The sequence below is a fragment of the Mycena indigotica genome, assembly GCF_014461135.1.
Source record: "Mycena indigotica strain 171206Taipei chromosome Unknown Mind.scaff0010, whole genome shotgun sequence".
In the NCBI taxonomy this organism is placed as follows: Eukaryota; Fungi; Basidiomycota; class Agaricomycetes; order Agaricales; family Mycenaceae; genus Mycena; species Mycena indigotica.
In genome coordinates this window covers 3366942-3389408 of record NW_023503009.1, presented here as the reverse complement: position 1 = coordinate 3389408, position 22467 = coordinate 3366942, and the positions used below count along the sequence as shown (strand labels likewise).

General features: G+C 51.1%; 1 protein-coding gene across 1 annotated transcript; it reads right to left on the bottom strand.

Moving 5' to 3' along the window:
• Positions 1-20419: 20419 nt before the first annotated feature.
• MIND_01147500 (WD40 repeat-like protein) lies at positions 20420-22397 on the bottom strand (the record flags this gene model as incomplete). Its single annotated transcript, XM_037368006.1, has 10 exons — positions 20420-20809; positions 20861-20998; positions 21056-21143; positions 21191-21250; positions 21296-21567; positions 21619-21800; positions 21848-21856; positions 21907-21958; positions 22006-22016; positions 22256-22397. 10 exons carry the CDS (start codon positions 22395-22397, stop codon positions 20420-20422), a joined length of 1344 nt encoding a protein of 447 aa, XP_037215838.1.
• Positions 22398-22467: the final 70 nt, after the last annotated feature.

The window sequence follows — 22467 nt, the reverse complement described above, 5'->3', positions numbered from 1 at the left end:
TGAAGCAGTTGGGCGGGACTTGGGGAGAAGTCGAGTGGCCTCCGAAGTCGACCGCTACTTACTGACCTTGCCGGACCATGCTGTTGATCCAAACACAGGAGAAGAGTACACTCGTAACTCTCGATTCAGTTACGATGCGTCTACGAACGAGGCCATCAACCCCGCAACGTCCGAAGAATACCAGCCCCATGAACTGCAAGAGTGGTGACAGCAAGAAGCTCAAAGACTGCTTCAGAACGACCTCTTCCATTACAGCGCAGAGTCATTGGTGAGTCAACGCTGTTGAACTAACTGGCCAAATTCACAGATTGGCAGGGCAACAACTTGGAGGCAAGCAATCAATTCCGACACCCAGCAGTTGTGGCCTTCATCCTCACCATCCTCGGAACGTTTGGCCTGAATTATGACCCCTTTGGCATTTCATCCCTGATGCTAGCGGCAATCCTAACTCTGGTGCATCCATTGCCTTTGTCCCCTAACTGTTTTGAACCATTGTTGAATAGATGCGCCACCGATTAAGCTGGCATGCAACGAGGGAGCACCCAAGCTTGCACGAAGGGACTCTGGAGGTTTACAGGTATTATCTGCAGCTTGTCAACGCCGTCTATCTGTCTCCCGAGTATGGGCCATACTTTGCTGGTGTATTTCGTTCAATTGTGCAGGACGCCGAGTAAGCAGGTTTAATTTCGCTCCAGGCGTGAATAGTCCTAAACTTTATTCTAGAAAGATGGGCTTGATCTAAGTAGCTTACTCCCAAAACCTGCTTCTCCATGGACCACTCGTTGCTGCCTGTTTGTAGACCAGTTTGCTTTCAATCTAGTATCCCCAGCTATCAATTGTGTTTGTTTTCTGTTGCGAAGTTCGTGCGTTGACTCATCTGACACGTGACTGTCGCGACACGCAATTGCCACTGTGACACAACGCGGCGGTCATGGTGACTGTGACAATCGGCGCGTTGTTGATTCCTCCCACCACCTCAGACCAGCCCACTTCTCCCAGCGGTCAGTCTCCGAGCCCTCAGCTCAACCATCGCTGACGCTGCGCTAGACTGCCAGCGCCCCATGCTTGCCACGTCGCCTTCTTGTGCCCCCTCTGAATCACTCCAGCATTGTAAAATTGGGCCGAACGTTGCAAGTCATCTGTTGTGACGTTGTAGCCTTGAAAAGTTGTCGCAAATCACTGCAATGGTGGGAGGGGTGTAATTAGGACATTGAAGGGAGATCTTGACATTGGGAAGGCGCTGCAATATCCCTGTAACGTCTTACCATCATTGCAAACCATCCAGCCGCTTGAAAGAACCAAACTTCCTTGGAGCTGATTGTTGGTTGTGTTCAGTGTGTTGGCTGCTCGCAAGCTTCTTATTGAGCCCCGCAACTCTGTGACAAACTCACAAGCAGCCAATAGCATCTACAAAACTTCTAAACTATCAGGAGCCTGTTTTGTAGTCGCCACCATCCAGCAAGGCTTGCTTAGTTATGTTGTGGCTTGTAACTGTGTAAGGGCAACCCTGGAGACTCCGACGAAAGCCTAGCAGGGGAGGATCCAAAGCGTGAATAAAAGCTACAGGAAATACACGGAGGGACCGACCTAGCAGGGGAGGATCCAAAGAGAAGAAACTCTAAGGGTCCGCCTGCTAGGGCGCCAACTATATACTGGTCGTCTGTAACTGCCGACGTAGAGCGCAGAAGGCCTGAGCGGCGTCGCAGGCTCTGTCCCAAGGTGATCGTTGGGAGGGTCTTGACGGATCGGTGATTGTGCGGGCGAAGGAGGCTGTGGACGATGGTCGGGGTGGGTCGGAGCGTCCGAGGGGGCGGCCGGTCGGATGCGCCTCAGATGCGCTCGGAAGGTCCGAAGGAGGCCGAAGCGGGGGTTCCCCTGACATCACCCCCCCCTTTGAATGCGGCGTCCCGACGCATAGTTCGGAAGGGCAAGGAGTCGAAGGTCACTGAGGCGATGTGCCGTGGTTTACCTGGGTACCTCCGATAGAAGTCCGCAATTTTGTCTGGCGCAAAGACACGGTCGAACCAAACCCACGAGTCGTGTGAAGCATCGTAGCCTTTCCACCTGACGAAATAGTTAAGACGCTTATACCTTATCCTAGCATCCAAGATTTCCTCAACTTCCCATTCGGGGACTCCGTCCTCTAGTTCGGGGGGCGGTTCGTCGTAACCGGGTTGTCCATTGAAGGGGTCGTCCTGAGCGAGCTCAAGCTTAACAACGGGGAAGACGGGGTAGAGCTTGGAGTAACGCGGGGGGAGGTCGAGCTTGTAGGCACCTTTGCTAACCTCTGCGAGCACCTTGAACGGTCCGAGGCGCTTGTGGGAGAACTTCTCGGAGGGCCGAGTTGTTCTGATGTCAGAGGCATCTAACCAAACCTTATCACCAACTTGAATATTCGGAGCGTCCGATCGTCTCCGATCATAGTACCGTTTATACTCGTCTTTGGCTTTGACGAGTGCGGCCTTCGCTTCGGAGACGCTGTTCGCTATCCGATCGCGAAACTCGTTCACCGACTCCAACTCTGAGCGGGTGCCCGGCTCGAAACCCATTCGGGGGAGCCGGCCAGTGTCCATCATAAAGGGTACCTGTTGAGTGGAGGAGTGAACGTGGTTGTTATAGGCGAACTCAGCGGCAGGAATAAGCTCGTCCCAGTCGTCTTGTTGGTAGTTGGTGAAGATCCGGATGTACTGCTCGAGCTCCTGATTAACGTGTTCAGTTTGTCCGTCGGTCTGCGGGTGGTAAGCCGTAGAGGTAGCCGGCTTGACGCCAATTAAGCGCCAGAGTTCGCGCGTAAAGTCAGCGATGAACTGCGAACCGCGGTCCGAAATGTACTTCTCGGGGGTTCCGTGGTGTCTCCAGACGTTCCGATAGTACAAGCAGGCAGCTCCGACCGCGTCTATTGTCATATGGCACTCAGTGAAGTGGGCGCGCTTCCCGAGGGCGTCAACCACTACCATAACCGCGTCATACCCATAGGCCTCGGGGAGCTCGACGATGAAGTCCACAGTGACGGTGTGCCAGCGCTCTGGGGGGACTTCGGTCGGATGTAGCTCTCCATGCGGAAGCCTTCGGAGGGCCTTCGTACGACAGCATAAGTCGCAGGTCGCGACGTAGCGTCCGATATTGTAAGGGGAGCATGTGATGTGACAGCTGTGACTGATCACGTGACTGGTCCGTGCGCAGATAGCCCTGTACTTAAGTAGTTGGCCATAGGGCTGTTCCCCCGGCTTTGGTATCAACTAGGCACCTGGACCCTCATCCCCTGACAGCATACCAAAGCCTCTATATCGACTCTGGCACTCTTCTAGCCCCAGTTGATCCTCTCTATCTCCTATATTTGTCCTCACCCTACTGTGCTTGCCTTCTCTCCTCCAATGACGACTCCCGGCGTCTCTGTTGACCTGTATTCGTACTGCCTGCTTCTGCAGAGCGAAATTACTCGCCTCACCGACCGTCTCGACCGTCTTGAGTATGGTACGCCTGCTCCACCCCCTGCTCCCCCTTCCCCTGGTCCTACATTCCATGGTGTCTGGGACGGCAGTCGCTGGGTTCTTCCAACGATCCCGGCCCCTACCCCTGCCGTCATTGCTGCAGCCCACACTTCCATACCACTTGCCGAAACCTTCCCCCCTACTGCGCCCAACACTGTCACGCGCGTCTCTTGTACGCTTGTGGTGCCTGACTCGGCTGTCGGGCATATCGTGGGTCGCGGCGGCAAGGGTCTCCACCAAGCTCACGACACTTCCGGTGCTCAGTTGCGCGCGTACTCTGATCGCGCTGCGCCTGGCGAGCGCCGGGTCTCTATCCGGGGAACCGACCAGCAAATCGGTGAAGCGCTTATCGCGCTTGGGAAACGGTTCATGCGCAAGCATGTCCGTGCGAAGAAGCAACGTCAGCCACCGTCTGCTGAGGGACCTGCCCCCCCTCCTCCTGCCGCGCCTGTGCCTGTACCACGTGCCACGAAGATGGATGTCGACCGTGCCCCTCTGCACCGCTCGTCCACTGTGATCCACGCCCAGTCTCAGGTGCCCCGCGCCACCACTGCGGTTCGACCTGCCACTCATCCGAGGGCCTCGGCCGCTGGTGGGCCAGCTGGGCATTCGCGACTGTCTTCCCCCCTCTTCCCGTCTTCTCTACCCCGCCAACCTGCCACCGCCACTACCCCACCTATGCAGGCCGCGGCACCATCTCTTCCTACCCCCCAGCCTTACCCTACTCCCTTCGCACCCTCGGTGGTTATGGCCACTCCGTCGGGCGCTGACCAGCGCGTCACCTACCCCGATCGACTCTCCTATGCAGATCGACGTAGCTCACGCCCCGCCGCAGAACCGGCAGACTGCCCGACGAGGGGGCGTACCTGCGCAGTCATCGCGCGTCATAGGCGACAACCTCTATTTCCCTGGCGATCCCGAATATGAGTTCGCAGAACCCTACACTCCGCCTATCTGTCGAGGCGACGGATCTTGAGGAGGGGTTGGTGTAAGGGGAGCATGTGATGTGACAGCTGTGACTGATCACGTGACTGGTCCGTGCGCAGATAGCCCTGTACTTAAGTAGTTGGCCATAGGGCTGTTCCCCCGGCTTTGGTATCAACTAGGCATCTGGACCCTCATCCCCTGACAGATATGGCAAGACATCTGCGGCCACCAGTAGTTGCGCGAAACCAACTCCAGGGTCTTGAACCGCCCGGCATGTCCGGCGACACGCGTGTCGTGGCAGAGCTCTATAATGCGCCTCCTTAGGTCTTTGTCTTTGGGGACTACAACCTTGCCGCGGAAGTACAGGAGGTCGCCCGAGACGGCCCACTCGTCCGACCGCGATGAGCGGGGGCCCCGAACTTGACCTCGGACCTTCAAGAGTTGCCGGGCCGCAAGTGCGACGGGTTCCTCTAGGTCAGGCTCACCGGATAGCGCTTCCTTGATGTCGCGGACAAGTTCGGAGCCAGGCCCAGAGACAGTGACGGCCTCAAGCGCGCGAACGTGGAACAGTTCGGGGCGTAAGAGGGTGACATCCGAGTTGTCTTCGGAGATTCCGTGGTCAGGCCGGCGGGAGAGAGCATTGGGACGGCCCATTTGGCGACCTGGAACGTGGTGCAGTGTAAAGTCAAACCTAGAAAGGTACAACGACCATTGGGCTTGCCGACGGTTAAGGTGTTGCGCCTTTCGGAAGTATTCCAAATTTTTATGGTCAGTCCAGATCTCGACCGGATGTGCGGCACCCTCAAGGAAATGCCGATACTCCTCGAGTGCGCGGATGATCGCGAGCATCTCCTTGTCGTGAATCTCGTAGTTGCGCTGGACATCATTTAAGCTTTTGGAATAGAACGCTACAGGGTGCCACTTCCCGTCCGGGGCGGATTGTTGTGAAAGAACCGCCCCCGTCGCATAATCTGAGCTGTCTGCTTTAAGTCGGAAAGGCCGGGAGTTGTCCGGGATCGCTAAGACGGGCTCTGATACGACCGCGTCCTTAATGGCTTGAAAGGCGGCGGCTTCAGCGTCCCCCCAGGTCCATTTCTGGTCTTTCTTGGTGAGTGCGAAGAGAGGCTGCGCTAGGGCCGAGAAATCCCGAATGAACCTGCAGTAGAAATTAGCAAACCCCAAGAACTGCTGAACGTCCTTCTTGTTTTCGGGCGGAGGCCATGCGGAAACTCCGGCGACCTTAACGGGATCCATTTCGACGTGGTTGTGCGAGATAATGACCCCCAAGTACTCGATTGACGATTTCTTGAAGTCGCACTTTTCCTTGCGAAGGTACAACTTATGCATTCGGAGTCGCCGAAGGACTTCGCGGACGATCTCGCGGTGCTTGCGGAGGTCCGAATGCGCGATAAGGATGTTGTCAAGGTAGATCATAACGTCGCCTGAAAGAATGAGATCCTGGAAAATGTCATTCATCATTGTCTGGAACGTCGCAGGGGAGTTTGTCAGGCCGAAATATATCACCAAAGGTTCGAACAACCCTCGGTTAGTCCGAAAGGCCGCCTTCCACTCGTCTCCTTCTTTAATCCGGACGTTATTAAACCCCCAGCGAACCTCGAGTTTGGTGAAGTAACGGGCACCCTTGAGCCTGTTGATAAGGTCCACCTGTTTAGCCCAAAACCCACTGTATATTATCAGTGGCAACCTGCAAGCTTGCCACTGATAAGCCCCAGGCTTATCACAAATCTACTGAGGGGTGAATAATTGGTGGTGAAGGGGGTGAATAATTGTGAAGTTCAAGGCAAATTTTTCGCTAAGTCCAGTATATAGGGGGGTGAATAAAGGTGAATAATATAACATAGGCCATCTAGGCCAAGTCTCCCAGAGTCACGCTATGTGACATGTAAAAGGGAACTCTCATCACTAGACACTAGAGCTGGTAGTTTCAGTGCTTATGTGATATGGTTATATACTGTAACATAGAGGTATACATATGACAAAATTTCCAGAAAAGGCAATTATTACCGTGTGAGGATACAATCATCACACAATGTCACAGATCGTCACAAACCAAAGTTGTCTATATTGTCTATATCAACAACCTTCATTAAGTAACCTATAGTGGTAGCTAAATAGTTATGCCAGTACTTGCCTTTTACTATCAGATCTATAACTCATAAGCCCTTATGTCCATAACTACTTAATGGAAATAAATGATTTAAGTACTATTAGGAAGATTATCAAGAGTATAATCAATAGTCTTTGGCTCCTGATCATCATCATATGATAACATCACTGTAATTACTATTTAGTCATATAAAAGGGAATATCTGGTACTCGAACATTATGAGGTAGATGACCTATATTCCCAGAGACTCTAAACTAAGACTTTAGTGTGTCCACTTGCAGTCCCAAGTGAATTTAACACTGAGAAGGCAAGGTATTCCCTCATCAGCGGTATTTGATCTCCATCAACCCTGAAAGATAACCATGGATATTTAGCTAGCCTGGGTGGATAAGGCTGGGAGGGAGCTCATTTGATGGGTATGCCATCCTACCATGATATTGTCCATCTACCCCACTCATCATGTACCATCACATTAATCTATTGACTGCCAAGTATCACTGAATATAGAGTTAAGGAGTATTTTGCTGATATCTTGGGCCCCTATGCATGGAATTGCATGATGCAAGTTGATATACTTCCACCGGATGGTCTACTATAATCCTACCCATTGGCAACCATGCAGCAAGTGTTAGAGTCAGCCAATTCCTAGAGACCCTTGGTGCTATTTAACTCAGGATTGGGATATGCTAGAGGGACAGGGGCACCACTTTCTAAGAGGTGGACCATACCCCTACTGGTCTATATGCTTCGATCTCGCAGATTCATAAAGGCCATGACATGGTAAACTCATCATCTTTGAAATAGATAACACTGATAATGGTACTGTGAGGGATCCAGAATAGCTATGAGGTTGATTTAAGTGCTGGACAGGTTCATTTGAAGGTCCATACCATCCTATGTTCAAGTCTTGTATCATACTTGAAATTAATTTCTGACCAGTTGTAATAGCGAAGACACTCTCTTTTGCTCTATGGGTACCTACCCTCTCTTCAGCTACCTTCGGTAACACATACCAGAACGACAACTAATTACAGTACAGGGTCCTAGTAGATATCCAGACACCCCCATACATGCATCTCAATGTCCAGTACTCAGTCTATAGACCCCACTATTTATGTAAACCAGTTTCACATATAACTGGTCTTTGAATGTCCATCCAAATTCATCCTCCATAAGCATTCAGAGATCAATCAAAGTATGTGGGGATCTGCATATACCTTACTGACTCAACTTGACATATTTTGATCCATAATCAACTAGCAGATCATGACTGTATCCTCAATATCATGTGCAACAGTAGTTATATATATGTATAATGGAGAAGAACAAGCAATTTCACGGATAAAGGATCATGGGGAGCATACCACCTCCTAGGGGGACCCTCTTTATGCTCCCTACCTTCATCTCATCAGTGATCCTGTACCTCTAAGTAAATTATTGGGAGATCGGAACAACAGGATATATGCCATATATACAGGTATGTAGGGTGTCTAAAAATATGTGTGTCTTGCAGAGCTATAATAGATGTCTAACAGACCATAACACAACTTAGATCATGGTTATCCATACATTCCTCACCCAGATATCGAGGCATCATTGTGCTTCATCAAATTTAAAAGAGAAAAACCCACAGAAAAATAATATAACAGTATATTTCAAAGGTATGAGACTATGGTCATATAAGACCATATCAAGACAATATGACCACCTACCTACTAAAGCAACAATCATCTGAATACATACAGAAATAGCAGAAATATAGCTGGATTAAGAAGTCTGATGCACAATCATTAGATAGTATGGATATAGTAATAAGATCATATTGACAGGGATATTGACCCTACCAGTCAGGTATACTTAGTAGAACTTCAATCAGCTCTGTAGCCACTCTAGTTGTTGAGATATCATTTTATCAGTGATAGATCAGCTAGTGATTGGCTAGTCTGGACACAACCAATCAGATGCCACTATAGGTTACTTAATGAAGGTTGTTTATATAGACAATATAGACAACTTTGGTTTTTGTGACGATCTGTGACATTCTGTAATAGTTGCGTTGTCAAATTGCGGAAATTTCCTTTTTGGAAACTTGTCATATATATCAGGTTATGTTACAGTATATAACCGCATGATACGGTCACTGAAACTACCAGCTCTAGTGTCTAGTGATGAGAGTTCCCTTTTACATGTCACATAGCGTGACTCTGGGAGACTTGGCCTAGATGGCCTATGTTATATTATTCACCTTTATTCACCCCCCTATATACTGGACTTAGCGAAAAATTTGCCTTGAACTTCACAATTATTCACCCCCTTCACCAGCAATTATTCACCCCTCAGTAGATTTGTGATAAGCCTGGGGCTTATCAGTGGCAAGCGTGCAGGTTGCCACTGATAATATACAGTGGGTTTTGGGCTAAACAGGTGATAAGGTCGTTAATCAACGGGAGGGGGTACCGGTTCTTAATCGTCATTGCGTTGAGGGCGCAGTAGTCCTGGACAAACCGAAGTCCTCTGTCCTTTTTCTTAACGAAGGAGACGGGGGAGGCCATTGGAGATTTCGAAGGGCGAATACGGCCTGTGGCAAGTCCTTCCTCGATGAACTCGTCGAGTTCGCGCTGTTCGAGGGGAGAGATCGGATACACCTGTGCAATTAGCGGGCTTCGCATCGGGAACGAGTTCAATAGCGTGGTCCCAAGCCCTTCGCTCTGGTAACGTGTCGAAGGACTCCTTGTCGAAGACGTCTTGGAACTCCTTAGCCCAGTCCGGAATCTCCGAAGGCGGGGGGGCCGAAGTTGCGGGCGAAGGCCTCTGCGAGGCGTTGGGACACTGTGCTCCCAGCGCGGATCTCCTCTATTGGGCGGAAGGAGGTGTAGAAGATGCGGTCGCCGTCTTCAAGGTGCTCGTCGTCGTCGAGGTCTGGTGAGGGCTCCGGAGGGTCCGAAGCAGCTCCGAAGTTCGTCGTCAGCATCGTCTGGGCCAGCAATGTCGATAGCGCAAACGGTGGGAAAGGCGCCCGCAAGCAAGCGCGATTTGAGAAGTCGGAGGCGCCGAACCTCAGTGCGTTCGGTCCGTTCCTTGTCGCGGCAAGTGGAGCAGCTTCGGGGGCAGCGACTCATTTTCACCTCTTTCGTTTCCCAGTTGATCTCGGGGTTATGCTTTTTGAGCCAGGAGTATCCGAGTATCAAGTCCTGTTTCCCAAGGTGGGTTACAGCTAGCTGGACGCGTTCGGAGTGTCCGTTGTACCGTAGAACAAGGTCCGCGATTTGGCGAATAGACCCAGCGTCATTGGGAGTGCCGTCGACGTTATAGACCGGAATGGGTACTGAGAGGTTTCGGACCGGCACATTATTACGGTTGACGTATTCTGTGTCGATGAAGTCCGAAGTCGCTCCGCAGTCGACCAGACCCTTGAGGGAGAGCTTGAGCGCGTTCGCGGTGGACTCAAGTTTGAGGGGAAGGTGGAGCCAGGAGCGGCAGAGATGGTATAACTGCCAGGTAGCTTTTTCTCCCAGGCAAGTCGGCAAATCCGAACGGGGGTTTCGGAGGGGGCAGAGGGTGCGTCTTTCGTTTCAGGCTCGTTGTAGGGCGAGGGAGTTGATTCATCATACAAACAAGTGAAACGATTTATGGACGCGAACGAGGGCACACACCAGTCACTCGTCGCGGGGGACAAAATCCTCTGCCGGAGCCTCCGAATGCGCCTCCGCTAAGGCCGCAGTATCAGACAACCGGGCGAGCAGCTCTCCCAGCATCTCGTCGCCAAGTTGCTGGATTACCTCGTCGAGGATGTCCACATGGCGAACATCGGCGGGGAGCGGACAATCCCGAGCCAAATGATTGGGGTCGCCGCATCTGAAGCAGGCTCGACAAGGGGCACCCCGAGCCCTAGTACGATCCAGCTCCATAGGGACGGGAGCCGGAGGTACCGGGACGGGGGCGCGGGCCGCGGGTGGCGCAGGCGGGGCGGGGCCACCGGGCGGATGGGGAACGGAGTTGCCGAACGAGCGATAGGGAAGGCGTCGCGCGGAGCTCCCGAAGCGGTCCGCGGGACAGCCGTTCCCTTGATGAGCTTCGCTCGCACCAGGGCTTCGTATTGGCGGAAAGCCCGAGTGCGCCAACCCAGATAGTCACAGAGGTCTGGGGGGTCGTTCGAAGAGGTGATACCGTTGTTGATCAAGGGGTCAAGTCCGTGGCGGTACTTGGTTACCTTAACCAACGCGTCTTCGAAGCCAGCGAGGTCCATTAAGTCCTCGAAGTCGTCGGTATATCCGTAGACGTCCCGCGTTCCCATGTGATAACCCGCGCTCTCCAGCTTAGCGAGCGCAAGGTCCTGTTCGTTCTCCTCAACGAACTGAAGGCGAAACTCGGAGAGGAACTCACACGGCAAATTGAAAATTTTCTTTCCCAGTAAAAACATGAATTAATTTTACATATTTTTATCTACATTTCTCAGCGAAAGAAATACTGAATTTTAATTGCATGGAAACAGATATGAAAACAATGACTTTTTGCTTGCGTTTCAGACAGAAAGAAAGCTGACCTTTCCCTGGTCATGAAAGATCATTTAAAAGACGGGCTTTCATCGCTTCTTTCTGTTTATATAAAAAGGACACCTTTGTGTAAAAACAAAAAGATCACTTGAAATTGCCCCTTTTTGTGTTCCTTTTTGAGCAGCACAAAGAACTGATTTCAATGATGCAGAAAGACGCTCAGAAAGATGTTCTTTCTCTTTCTCTTTTGTTGCAATGCAAAGATGTTCTTTGTTCCTGGAAAAAAGAGAAAGAGAAAGAGCATCTTTCTGAGCGTCTTTCTAACATCGCAAAAGATAACCTTTTTGGAGATGCAGAAAGTGAGAGAGAAATAAGATATTTATTTTATACCCTAGGGTATACCCTAGGATATACCCTAGGGTATACCCCGAAGCTCAGCTAGGGTTATCTTCTATGTACGTAAAGTGCACTCCCAAATATAGTACTAGTATCTAACTCCTGGTTAACCTTGCCTCAGAATGTCGCTGTTTGGAACGTCCTCCTATCTTGGCCGCCGCTACGCTACTGTTATCAGAGAGCGCATGACCATCAGTCACGTCACACCAATCCCCGTTTTCTTCCCAAGCCTCCACCACCGTTCGGGCGCGCTCTGCGCCTTCGGTGGTAGGCCTTATTTCTGGTCACTTTTGGGCGCGCTCTGCGCCAACAAACCGCTGGCACACATCGTAATGTTGGCTTCTGGTGAGTTGTTTTTAACATTTTGCCGTTTTGTTTTTTCGCTGATGGGGCTTTGCGGGCCCAGCTCGATGAGTCGCCTATTCGAAAACTTGCTGTCAATCGAGAAATTGGGTGAGTTCTCATCTCTCTCGCAAGTTTCAACATGGGAGCTCAATCGTCATATCCCAGCTCCCTAATCTGACGGCCCTGGGTAAACGGCTCGCGCGACGCTGTGGCCGAGAATTGGGAGTAAACTCTGACCTACATCATTATACAACTTGGCTTTACAAAGTGCAAAATGCTCCTGCTGGACCGCTTCTTCTTCGTGTCCTCTATTCTCGCATCATTTGGGATGGCGTTTTTGCTTCTCAGTGCCGCTTAAAATCGTCCATCCTTGTGAAGGTCGAGGAGGAATAAATCAGGTATGCGCTTCAGTTTGAGCATCACACAAAATCTAACCCATCAGCGTCTTCCCCCAAGTCTTCATTGACGGTCATCATCACTGGGTCAGCCAGACACCAGCAAACTGCACCCTACTCCCGCGATTTTCAGACTTCTGGTAATGTATACGTCTACAAGCTTGATGCTGTTCCCATAGCGTCGTTGGGAGGTAGAATGGCCGCCCAGCGCTGTCTTGTCGTCATTAATTGCGATGAAAGATAATAGTCTGTCTTGGATTGCTTATGTCATTCAGTACGATGCCCTAGAATCACGTAATCCACTGTTGATCCTGCGACGGTACTGAACTCAGAACTGTACGTCGACGTCGACCAGGACGAGCCTAGAATCACGTTGCACGTCCTACGAATATCAATAGCTCAATAATATCATCTCTTACTCATCCCATAATCGCACGGGTTCCAACCGGCGCGGAGAAGTCCCAGGGAGATATTAGTCAGGAATTGGTCAGCCGCTCGCGCAGCGCGCCAGCGCTGGCGATTGGGATCTGACAAGCTCCCTCTCGGGCGGACTTGTTCGCATAAATTCATCATATTGCGTTTACAACTGGCAAGCTGAGCGTACATGTTTTCTTACAAACGAAATAACGATCTCGCGATCAAGCGGGATTTCCAAAGATCAAGAGAATCGTAGGCCCGCATCTAGCCAAAGACAACTGATGCGCGACAACTAGATATAATCCGAACTCTACTTGTACTTAAGACATGTGGGGAATGGTCCAGTACCCTCGCACCACTGCTCGAGAATATTTGCACAACGCTTGTTCCACCATAGTATAATGGCCAACACTGTCCTTGTCGTCTATGTGAGCTCCACCAAAGAAACTGAGGTCTGTGGCTAGAGAATCTAATACAATGTTTGGTCAACCAAAAATGAGGTATGAAAATGATCGCACTGTTTTCTGCGTCAGGGCGTTGGGCAGCAGCCACGTTGAGTTGGGTTGTACCGAACGCGTAGTTGCCCTCTGTTGCGTATGATGGGACGTTGAGCAGCGAGGCAGCTTGACGCAAAGGTTCAGTTACGACATCGGGGCCAAGCTCCAGAGAGTACATGGCAGCTGAGGTGAATGCCTTGATGGACTCAGTACATTGGACCAACACAATAACAAGAAAACGAACCCTAACATAATCTTGTTTTTCGAGAGCCGCAGCAACTTGATCACGCGCGTCATTGACTGACTTGGCAATCGGGCTTCGTTCGAAAGCTATACCGCCAACAAGTGTCTGTTGGCCATCGATAATTTGAACCGCTGGGCGCTGCAAGGTGCGTTCGGTGCTAGGTCCCAGAAAATGGTTACGTTGGATAAGTGTAGCGTCGCTGATATCGAGAGGAATGAGCTCTCTGTAGACAGAGGTCAATTAAATGGGTAAAACAGCAAAGCGCGCATTGAAACTTACTTGCCGACGACCCAAGCCATGGGAACGTCATCGCGAGGGAGCTGAGTTCCAGCAGAACTGCGAGACGCAATAAGGTCGCCACTTTTGAGTCTGAGCCATCCTAGAACAGATGAAGAACAGGTAGCCAATGGCAGAAAGCAAAGGCTGACCTGATTCCACCAACTCTGATTCAGTTTTGTTTGGAATGGTGAGAGTACGCTCCCATGCCCAAGTCTTTTCTAGTCCCGCCTGAGACGTGTCTTGATGATAGATGTAGACGTCAGCGAAGGTACCATCCTTGAGCTTGATAGCAAAAGGATGGCCCGGGGGCCAACGACAGATTGGGGTATTCCTTGCCGCGACCAGGGAGGGCCAAGGGAATCAGGGGAGAATGCGGCAGAGAGTTGGCGGAGAAGACGGGCATGGTTGGATGGCGGGCGAATCGAACGAGGGGGCGAATTTAAGTCGTTCTGGCGATGACGTAGGTCAGAATTTAATCGCAACTCTCGGCCCTAGCGTCGCTCCTAAGTGTTCCATGTTTGCGATCGTCAGGAAAGGTCAGGCAGGAAGCGTTGCGCCAATTCAGATGCTTGGCAAGCATTTCGATGTGTTTGTGGTCCATCGGCATTGAAGGGAGCTAGCTTTTCTTTTCTAGCGCGTTGAGCCCAAGTTAGGGTCAGCGGACTGTCTGAGACGGCAAAAAGAGCATCGTACGAGCTCCTGTTACAGCTTGGACGACTTCCGTCTTCCATACCTCGCGTATTTTGTTGACGCAGAGCGCGGTCAACAAAACGCAAGACTTGCCACACCACCGATAGCGCAGAGCGCGCCCAACAGTGGTGGTGGTGGTGGTCTTGGGAAGAAAAAGTGTGACGTGACTGATTTTGTCACCCCGGATCATAAACCGCGGCCATCCTTCGAGTGCGCTTCCATTGCCGCGCTTTCAACTTTCTTCCCTCGTTTGGGGTCGTCCTCAAGGATGCGGCGACCTGCTGGAAATCATTATCGCGAAAACCGAGCTGGGAAGAACGTCCCTCTCAACACACATCCAGGATGCCCGCCATTTCCGCTTCCCTGATTAGCTGTTTAGCTTTGCACGCGTGGTACAACCTGGCGAGTCCCGTCGACAGCTGAGCACAACTGGCACTCGTTATTTAGTGGTACTGCAGTGTAAGATACGGATAATTATCAACGATGCCTTTTTTATAACCCCCAATCATTGCCATCCTTGCTGAATCATCGCCGCCCGCCGAGGGTTCATTTCCGCTGGTAGTGGCAGTTGGCCAGGCAGGGGGGACCCTGGTCGATGCCGCGTCGGTGTCCTCCGAGTGTTGCTGCCTGTTGTGGTCTGCTGGCTTTGCGATTCATAGAGATGGATCAATATCTGGCTGTTCCTCTTCGTTGTCGTCGTGGAAGCGGAATTGCATCTCGTCGTCTCTTTTGTCCTTGCGCTTGATCAGAGGCCACTTCTGCCACCACTTCGGCGCTTGACATGCAATGTCTTGTTCAGAGGAGGAATCTGTCACCTTGAGCCGGGCGTCGACGACGGTCACACAGAGAGCAATACTTTTAGAGCTCCTTCAAGTCCAAAAGATCCCTGGGAGAAGAACCAGAACCAACTAGAAAGAGGTGGTCGCGCCTGTGATGCCAAATGAAGGGTACACTTCAACAGACTCGAACAGCACAGCTTCAACCAGTTACGGGCTGAAAGGGTTGAGTTCGCCATTGGGAGTGTAATAGTCCAAGGCTTTCTTCTTGGAGAAGTTCGTCGGAAGAGAGATGGAGTGTGAGTGTTATGACTGGAGTTTTGGTAGATAACGCGAGTTGTAAACGCTCAGGAGCATCTTTCACGCGAATAAGATCGTCATCTTCTGTTAGGAAGATATTGTCAAGGACCTGAACGAGTAATGGATAATTTTGGGAAATGCAAGCTTGCGCACACCCGTACACGCGGCTTCAGATTTGCCGTATTCGCCTTCGTTACCGTCATCATCCTCCAAAGCATAATCGTAGTCATGCCCATCGCCGAAGACATCGTATATCTCTTGCCATGACTCGGAACTATGTCAACATGAGAAAATGTACAGGAACCTCTAGGTGGAGTAAAAAAACCTTGCATCTATCTATGAGCACGGGCCGTCTTCCTACGGGCTTGTTGTTGCTTTCTTCTGCGCTCGTCGCGTTCTTGGTCATTCATTGCGTCTGCCGGGTCGTCTGTTGGTGAATCGTCATCATCGGTATCTTGCCCACGATTGCCCGCAGGATGAACAGTGGATTACGTGATTCTAGGGCATCGTAGTGAATGACATAAGCAATCCAAGTACACGCGGAGGGAAGACTATCGGACGAGAAAGATTGGAGGCGAATTCGAAATAGAGGAGGACTGGCGACGTGAGACGACAAGAAAATGCATGTGGTCGATATCTTTGGGGGGATTCCTGGGCCAAGTGTGGATGGGATTGCGGAGCATGTTGTAATGTCGTTCAAAGTCGCATTGTTACTAGAAGAGATATGAGCTTATACTTATGGATTAGTTTTAGTTACCTCGGCTTGCTTAGATGACGAGAAGAGAGCAAAGAAAAGAGAGTCCAACACAACACGAGAGAGTGCAAGAACGTGTCGCTGCTGGTTCGTCCAGATCGAAGTTAAGGAGCAGATTAGCCACGAGTTAACACGCTGCGCTATGCGCGCACACGTTTACTTCTATCCCAGACACACAGTAACGAAGCGCAAAGCGCGCTCTCGTTCATCCCAGGTTGGCGGCTGTTATCAGAGAGCGCATGACCATCAGTCACGTCACACCAATCCCCTTTTTCTTCCCAAGCCTCCACCACCGTTGGGCGCGTTCTGCGCCTTCGATGGTAGGCCTTATTTCTGGTCACTGTTGGGCGCGCTCTGCGCCAACAAACCGCTGGCACACATCGTAATGTTGGCTTCTGGTGAGTCGTTCTTGATATTTTGCCGTTTTGTTTTTTTCGCTGATGGTACTTTGCGGGCCCAGCTCGAGTCGCCTATTCGAAAAAACTTGCCGTCGATCGAGACATTTCGTATCTCTCTCTCTCGCAAGATTCAACGCCCAGCTCCCTAATCTGACGGCTAAACGGTCCGCAATAAGGGGCGACGTAGCGGCCGAGAATTGGGAGTAAACTCTAGCCTACGTCATCACGCAAACCTGCGGCCTTACCTGATACTCCCTCGAGGTAGAGCTGGTGAAATGAGGCAAGTTTTCCATTTCTGCCACTCGCTTGTTGCTCATTTCTATGTCCTAGGCTGGCTGAGCTCAGGCGGTTTATTGTTTGACTTAAAGCCTGGTGCTTCTGCAGGATTAGGCGAATCTCGAACTACGCTTGCGTTCCGTTTGCGCCTCGCGATTTCTAGATCTTAAAATTGAAACCGACAGAATCGAAGATCTGCCCGCCAAATCTCCCGCATGGTTCACAACCACTCCACCCACCGTTCCGCCTCCTGCGATGTCCCAACGGTCCATTGGCCGCGGTTCTGAAAAATCGATCTGGAACATTATCCTGCTGCTCAATCACTAGCCGAGCGTTCTCGCAGCGACAACTATCGATTTTTTCCTTCCCGAAGTCGAAGCCTCGTACCTCCGTCGCCTGGTGCTCAACCACATCAAAAGTAGTGCGACCCACCTAATAGTTACGTCCCTCGAAATAGCGAATCCGACGCAGCAGCTGCAGTACGAGAGCGCAGGTCTCAGAAATACAAGGAGCGTCTTGAATGCGCATTCTGCTTGTATCTCGAAAAGGTTTACAAGGGGCTTGTGGAACTGTTGACAATCCCAAATTCGGAGCCCTTCCTTCTGAATGGCGGAGAGATGGTGGAGAGAAGGAAACGTTCAAGACTTTAGGGTTTTTGGCTTGTTAGGACCGCCGACAATGAAGCGTTGCAAGACGTGAATCTTCTTGTAGCGCAGTTGAGGACGTAGGTCAGCGACAGCCCAGATACCCATGAGGCAGTCGGATGCCTTGTTTCGAAAGAGTTGGCTACCCCGCTCATTCGGGCCACCCGTTTCCAACTCTGGTAGTAAGAGAAAATGTCGTCTTCAGGGTGTTGTCTTTTGGCAGCGGTCCGACAGTCATTGTGAACCTCTTCAGCTGCGCGAGCAGTGGCGAGGTAGAGATCGAGTGAATGGTGGAAATGAAGGATCAGAGATGTCGGGAATATCGTGGGGAGGGTAGCGAAGGGCTTCAATGTCGTCGGGAGACATCCCACCGTTGTCAAGAGTTGCAGCTTCGACGGCTGTTTGGAAAGCAACCACGCGTTGGAGCTCTGCTAGCTGCGGCTCGACACCCGGGAACAGATTCATCTTCATCGGTTTGAGGCCCTTCGGCTCTCACAGGCTCGTTCTCGTGCTTGAAATCTTCGTGAGCCAAGCTCCCGGCATCTAGACTGTCGTCTTCTTGCTGGCTTGGATTTCCCATGTCGAAAGCGGGTGAAAGCTACGATGCACGAGATGAGGAAAATAGGTCGTGTGGACACGACTGCAGTTCAATGGAGCTACAAGAGATACTTGCCCAAATGAAGGTATTGGCGCTAGAGTTCGAAGTCTCGAGAATCCACCTGACTTGGACCTCTTATGATCAGGCTTTTGCGTTTACTCACCCCAAGCGCGCATTGGCCCTTCTTCAGCAGCAACCTCAGATTGGCTTTGCCGTCTACGTTGGCTTCGCTGCTAGCGGTATTATTTCCTCAAGCTCATTACAACAACTTCTCGATACCGCGAAAGCACCAGTCGCCTATTCGCCGACGTCGCAGCCTTCTGCATTGAATACTCGACTCATTAATCAGCATCTCATTGCACCGATATCTACTCATCCGGTGTTCTCTCCTCCGACCCTAGCGCTTCCAACGACGGCTTACACTCCCACGTCTCCGTATTATTACAGAACTCCACCGACACAAGGGCTGTATTCATACTTGCCGCCTGCTCAACAATATGGTCAACCTCCGATAATTCTACCAAGTCAGCTGCCAGCTCAGGCCTCCGATTTCACGTTGAAGAGCGGAGACGCCGAGAAGGAGGTCACTCCTGATCTTCTGCTGTCTGAACAGAAATTCTGACTACAATCGTAGCGAGCGTCCCACGTCATCGACTTTTCTGAGTTGAACTCCAGTGCAATTGATGGTTCCAGATCCCTCTCAGCTCACAATCGCGCTGCGATAGAATATTTGGTTGGAGTTTCGATGTCTTGTCAATTATGTTATCTGAAACCTTTCCTTCAGCGAAGCAAGATAGCCTTCTGACGCCCAGATGAGATTTTGTAGCTCAATTGTTTGCCTGTGTATGTAATATGCAAATACTAGTAACTCGTATTATACCAAGTATAAGTCCAACCAACCTTCTTCAGCGCCGATCAAACGCTCTATCCTCTAACTATGCCGCCTCTGAGCTCGGTGAAGGATGCTATCATTTGCTGACAACGAGGAGCCAACTGGGCAAAAATTAGACTCCTCCTCCTTGTTGTGTTCGCAATCTGTTCCTCTTCACTGTCGCCTTTGGCTTATGACTTTGACTCCCCTGCACTCATTCGCATTATCAACCGATACTTTTCTTCTCTGTTCACGAACATTACAAACAACAAATACAAATGTGCTGGATTGTCGAGGTAGCTTGCTGGCAAGAGAAAAACGGTCAAGTTACAGAATGATTTGTCGCGAATGAAAGGTGGTGGCCAACGCCAAATCTTCGGAAGACCCTGGAATAATGCTCCGAGTCGAGGATGGCATTGGGCAAGATACGAGAGCCCGCAGATCGTGTTTTCATCCCCCAATAGAGGCATGTCCCCAAGGCAAACGCAATACCGCATTTGCGGAAAGCCGGCAGTCGCTTGTCACAACTGAAGGTGCCGCGGAGGCCCGGTGCAAGAAATGACGGTAGCTGGAAATCGGAGCAAAGCACTGCGGGTGAAGGGGAGAGGAGGATTGCGTTCCAAAGGACGATATTCTTCGGCGAGGAGTTATGAGATCGCCGCAAATGCAAACGGCGGTCGCAAAAAGGAGGTACGTAAGAGAAAGCGCATAGAATTATCGGCGGACATGTACAGTGTCGTGGCATAGGTAGATGAAAGTCTCGTCGATTTTCAGAACCTGGAAAAGTCTCAGGCTGCAATGGGACAAGTTCACGAGAGCATTGACATGGGCATTTCCCAAGCCCATTCTCATGACTTTCGTCGAGCTCCTTATCCTTAGCCTTAGCTCTTGTAAAGCGTGTAGAACGTTTCGCTGATCAATAGCTTTGCGTGAGCTCCTGTTACAACTTGGGCGAAAGACGACCACTCACCAAAACCCTCTGCCTATCATATCTTCCCTATGTCGCGTAGTTTGTTGACGCAGAGCGCGCCCAACAGTGGTGGTGGTCCGACGGTGGTCTTGGGAAGAAAAGTGCGACGTAGCTGACCTCGTGACCGCGGATCAGAGTATATCTTCACCACAAACGGGAGCGCGCTTTGCGCTTCGTTGCAACTCATTTGGAGGGGATGCGAACGGTTGGTATTGCCTCCCGTAACTGTCGACCGCGCTCTGCGTCCACAAACCGCTGGCGAAGGCAGCAATCCTCTCATCAATGCCGCACTCAAAATGCAGGCTGGAGGAGCTTTTTTACTACGAACTGCAAGGCAACTCTTAACTGGAATCTAAGTTGGTCTCCTGTTCTCGGCCCCGGACCATTCCCAGTTCTACCATCGAGCTCAATGACTGACGAATAAGTGATAATCTACCATTAGAACTTAGTCTCGCCGAGGCTGCCCAGCGTAAAATGGATGAACACTTCAAATCTGATCTAGTTGAATACATCGAGGCTCGCTGATAGCCCTACATGCGGATAACGGTCGCGTACGACTTTCCCCGCACCGGCTCCTTAGCTGCTGTCTGCTTAGGTTGGCTTTCCTTCCTGTATTGTCGGTGGTGTGTGGCGTGCGCCCTTCCCCACACCGTTTGTTCGGCCGCCGTCTCCTTGGCCTGAGTTTCCTTGTATTGTCCGCGGTGTGCTGTCGCCTGGCCTCCGGCTGGCATCAAAGGCATGATGAAGTTCTGCATAAAGAATATCATGAATCCCAACACCATCAGAGGCCAAAATATCCGTTCCATGAACAGATTCCACCCTACTGCCCGTAACCGTTTGTAGACGATAATGTCTTCTTTGCCTTCTGTCATACGACTTTGGGCAGCAAAAATGGTGGAAATCTCTTCAATCTCGGCAACCTTGGGGAGGACGTCAGACAATTGTGGGAGTTCATTGAGATAACTACTCACTGCAACGGCCTGGACCCATTCGCCATCTGTGCTGACTTGAACCTTCTGCTGCCTTTCACCTGTTTGATAGTCAAATATATATATATCACCGTGGTCGCTTCCAGATACGATCGTGGTGCCACGATCGGCCCAACGGAACTGCAAGGGTCGCAGCCACTCGCGTCGGTGAGGAACATCAAGGGTTTGAGTGCGAACGTTATCACGATATCGGTAGATGGCTGGTCCGGATTGCATGTCTCCAAGCCCAAACACGCCCTGGTCCACGTTTGGAGCAAGGAATCCACTAAACGCGGCGCTCCAGTTCTGATCAATTAGCAAGTAACAACTTACATTCCGGCCCCCGCATCCCAACTGCTTCGAACGGTACCATCTTCCCCGTTCAACGTCCAACTATTCAGAAAGTCAGTTGTAGACCATCTTCTGAAATTGGCGTACACGCGGCCAGGGCTTTCAGAGATATAGACGTATATGAGCCGGTCCGGCTCTTGCATGTTCCTGTGGAAATCGATAGCCCCCGGGCTCTCAAGTTCGATGTCGAAAATCAACTCGGCTGTCCAGCGCACTTGCTCTTTCGGCGCGCTGATAGACCAAGATTGAACGCGGTTGCGTCGAGTTCCCAAGGCTAAACGATTGTTGACGGAATCGTAAGCGAGGCAGGTGATTTCGGCGGATAGCTCCAGTGCCATTGTGAATACTTCTTCAAATTTCTGTCAAGGACTCTTGAGTCGGTCAAGTTAATGGAATCACCGCGAACGCACCCCTTGGTAGCAACGCCAAGCACAAACAAAACCTTTCTGGGTCCCAAACCACAGAATTTCCTCAACTTGGTCTTTTTGACGAACCCATAGAAGAGAGGACGTAATACCACGTTCTCCAGGCGGCGCAGGCCGAGAATATTCGGTCCTGGAGGAAGTATCCCACACACGAGTTCCTTCCCACCCTAAGGCACGTCAATTTACCGTTCGAAAGGAGCGCTGCTATCGGCACCTGCAGTTGCTAAGTATTTGCCGTCTCGAGGCCTAGAATCCCTCCGCTATGTTTGATACTGCCGTGTTTGGTGTAAGGCGTGCGGGCGAGGAAAGGCGGAAACATGAGGATCTAGGGACGATGCTTCACGAGTGCACCAGCGCAAGGATGCCTCCTACCTTTTCTTGTGCTGAAAGGCAACTTGAAAGAAACGTCGTCCGGTGTCACCACCACGTGTGAGCACGTGGTGTGAGCACGTGGTGTGAGCACGTGGTGGTGACTTTTTTTTTTTTTTTTTTTGAATCACATTTATATACCGCGTACAAGTATGCGTGTGCTACTAAGGCGCGGTGCTCGGAGAGCAAGGGCCGGGTTGGGTTGAGTGTCATTTGTTGCCCTGCGGGGGTTGATATATTGGTTTCCGTGTACGAATTTGAGCAGCGTCTGATTCGCTGACGTCCCGTGAGTTATTTGGCGAGCGTAGAGCATGAAGGTCATAGGGGGGGCCATAATTGGGCGGGTTGGCAGTGAGGTTCGTGTGTAAGAGGGCTATCCCGCCGCTCTTGAACATCTTCAGGTCGTCCTTCCATCCATCTAACCATGGTCCTCGATGCCGCCCGCATCGTCTTCATCGTCAGATA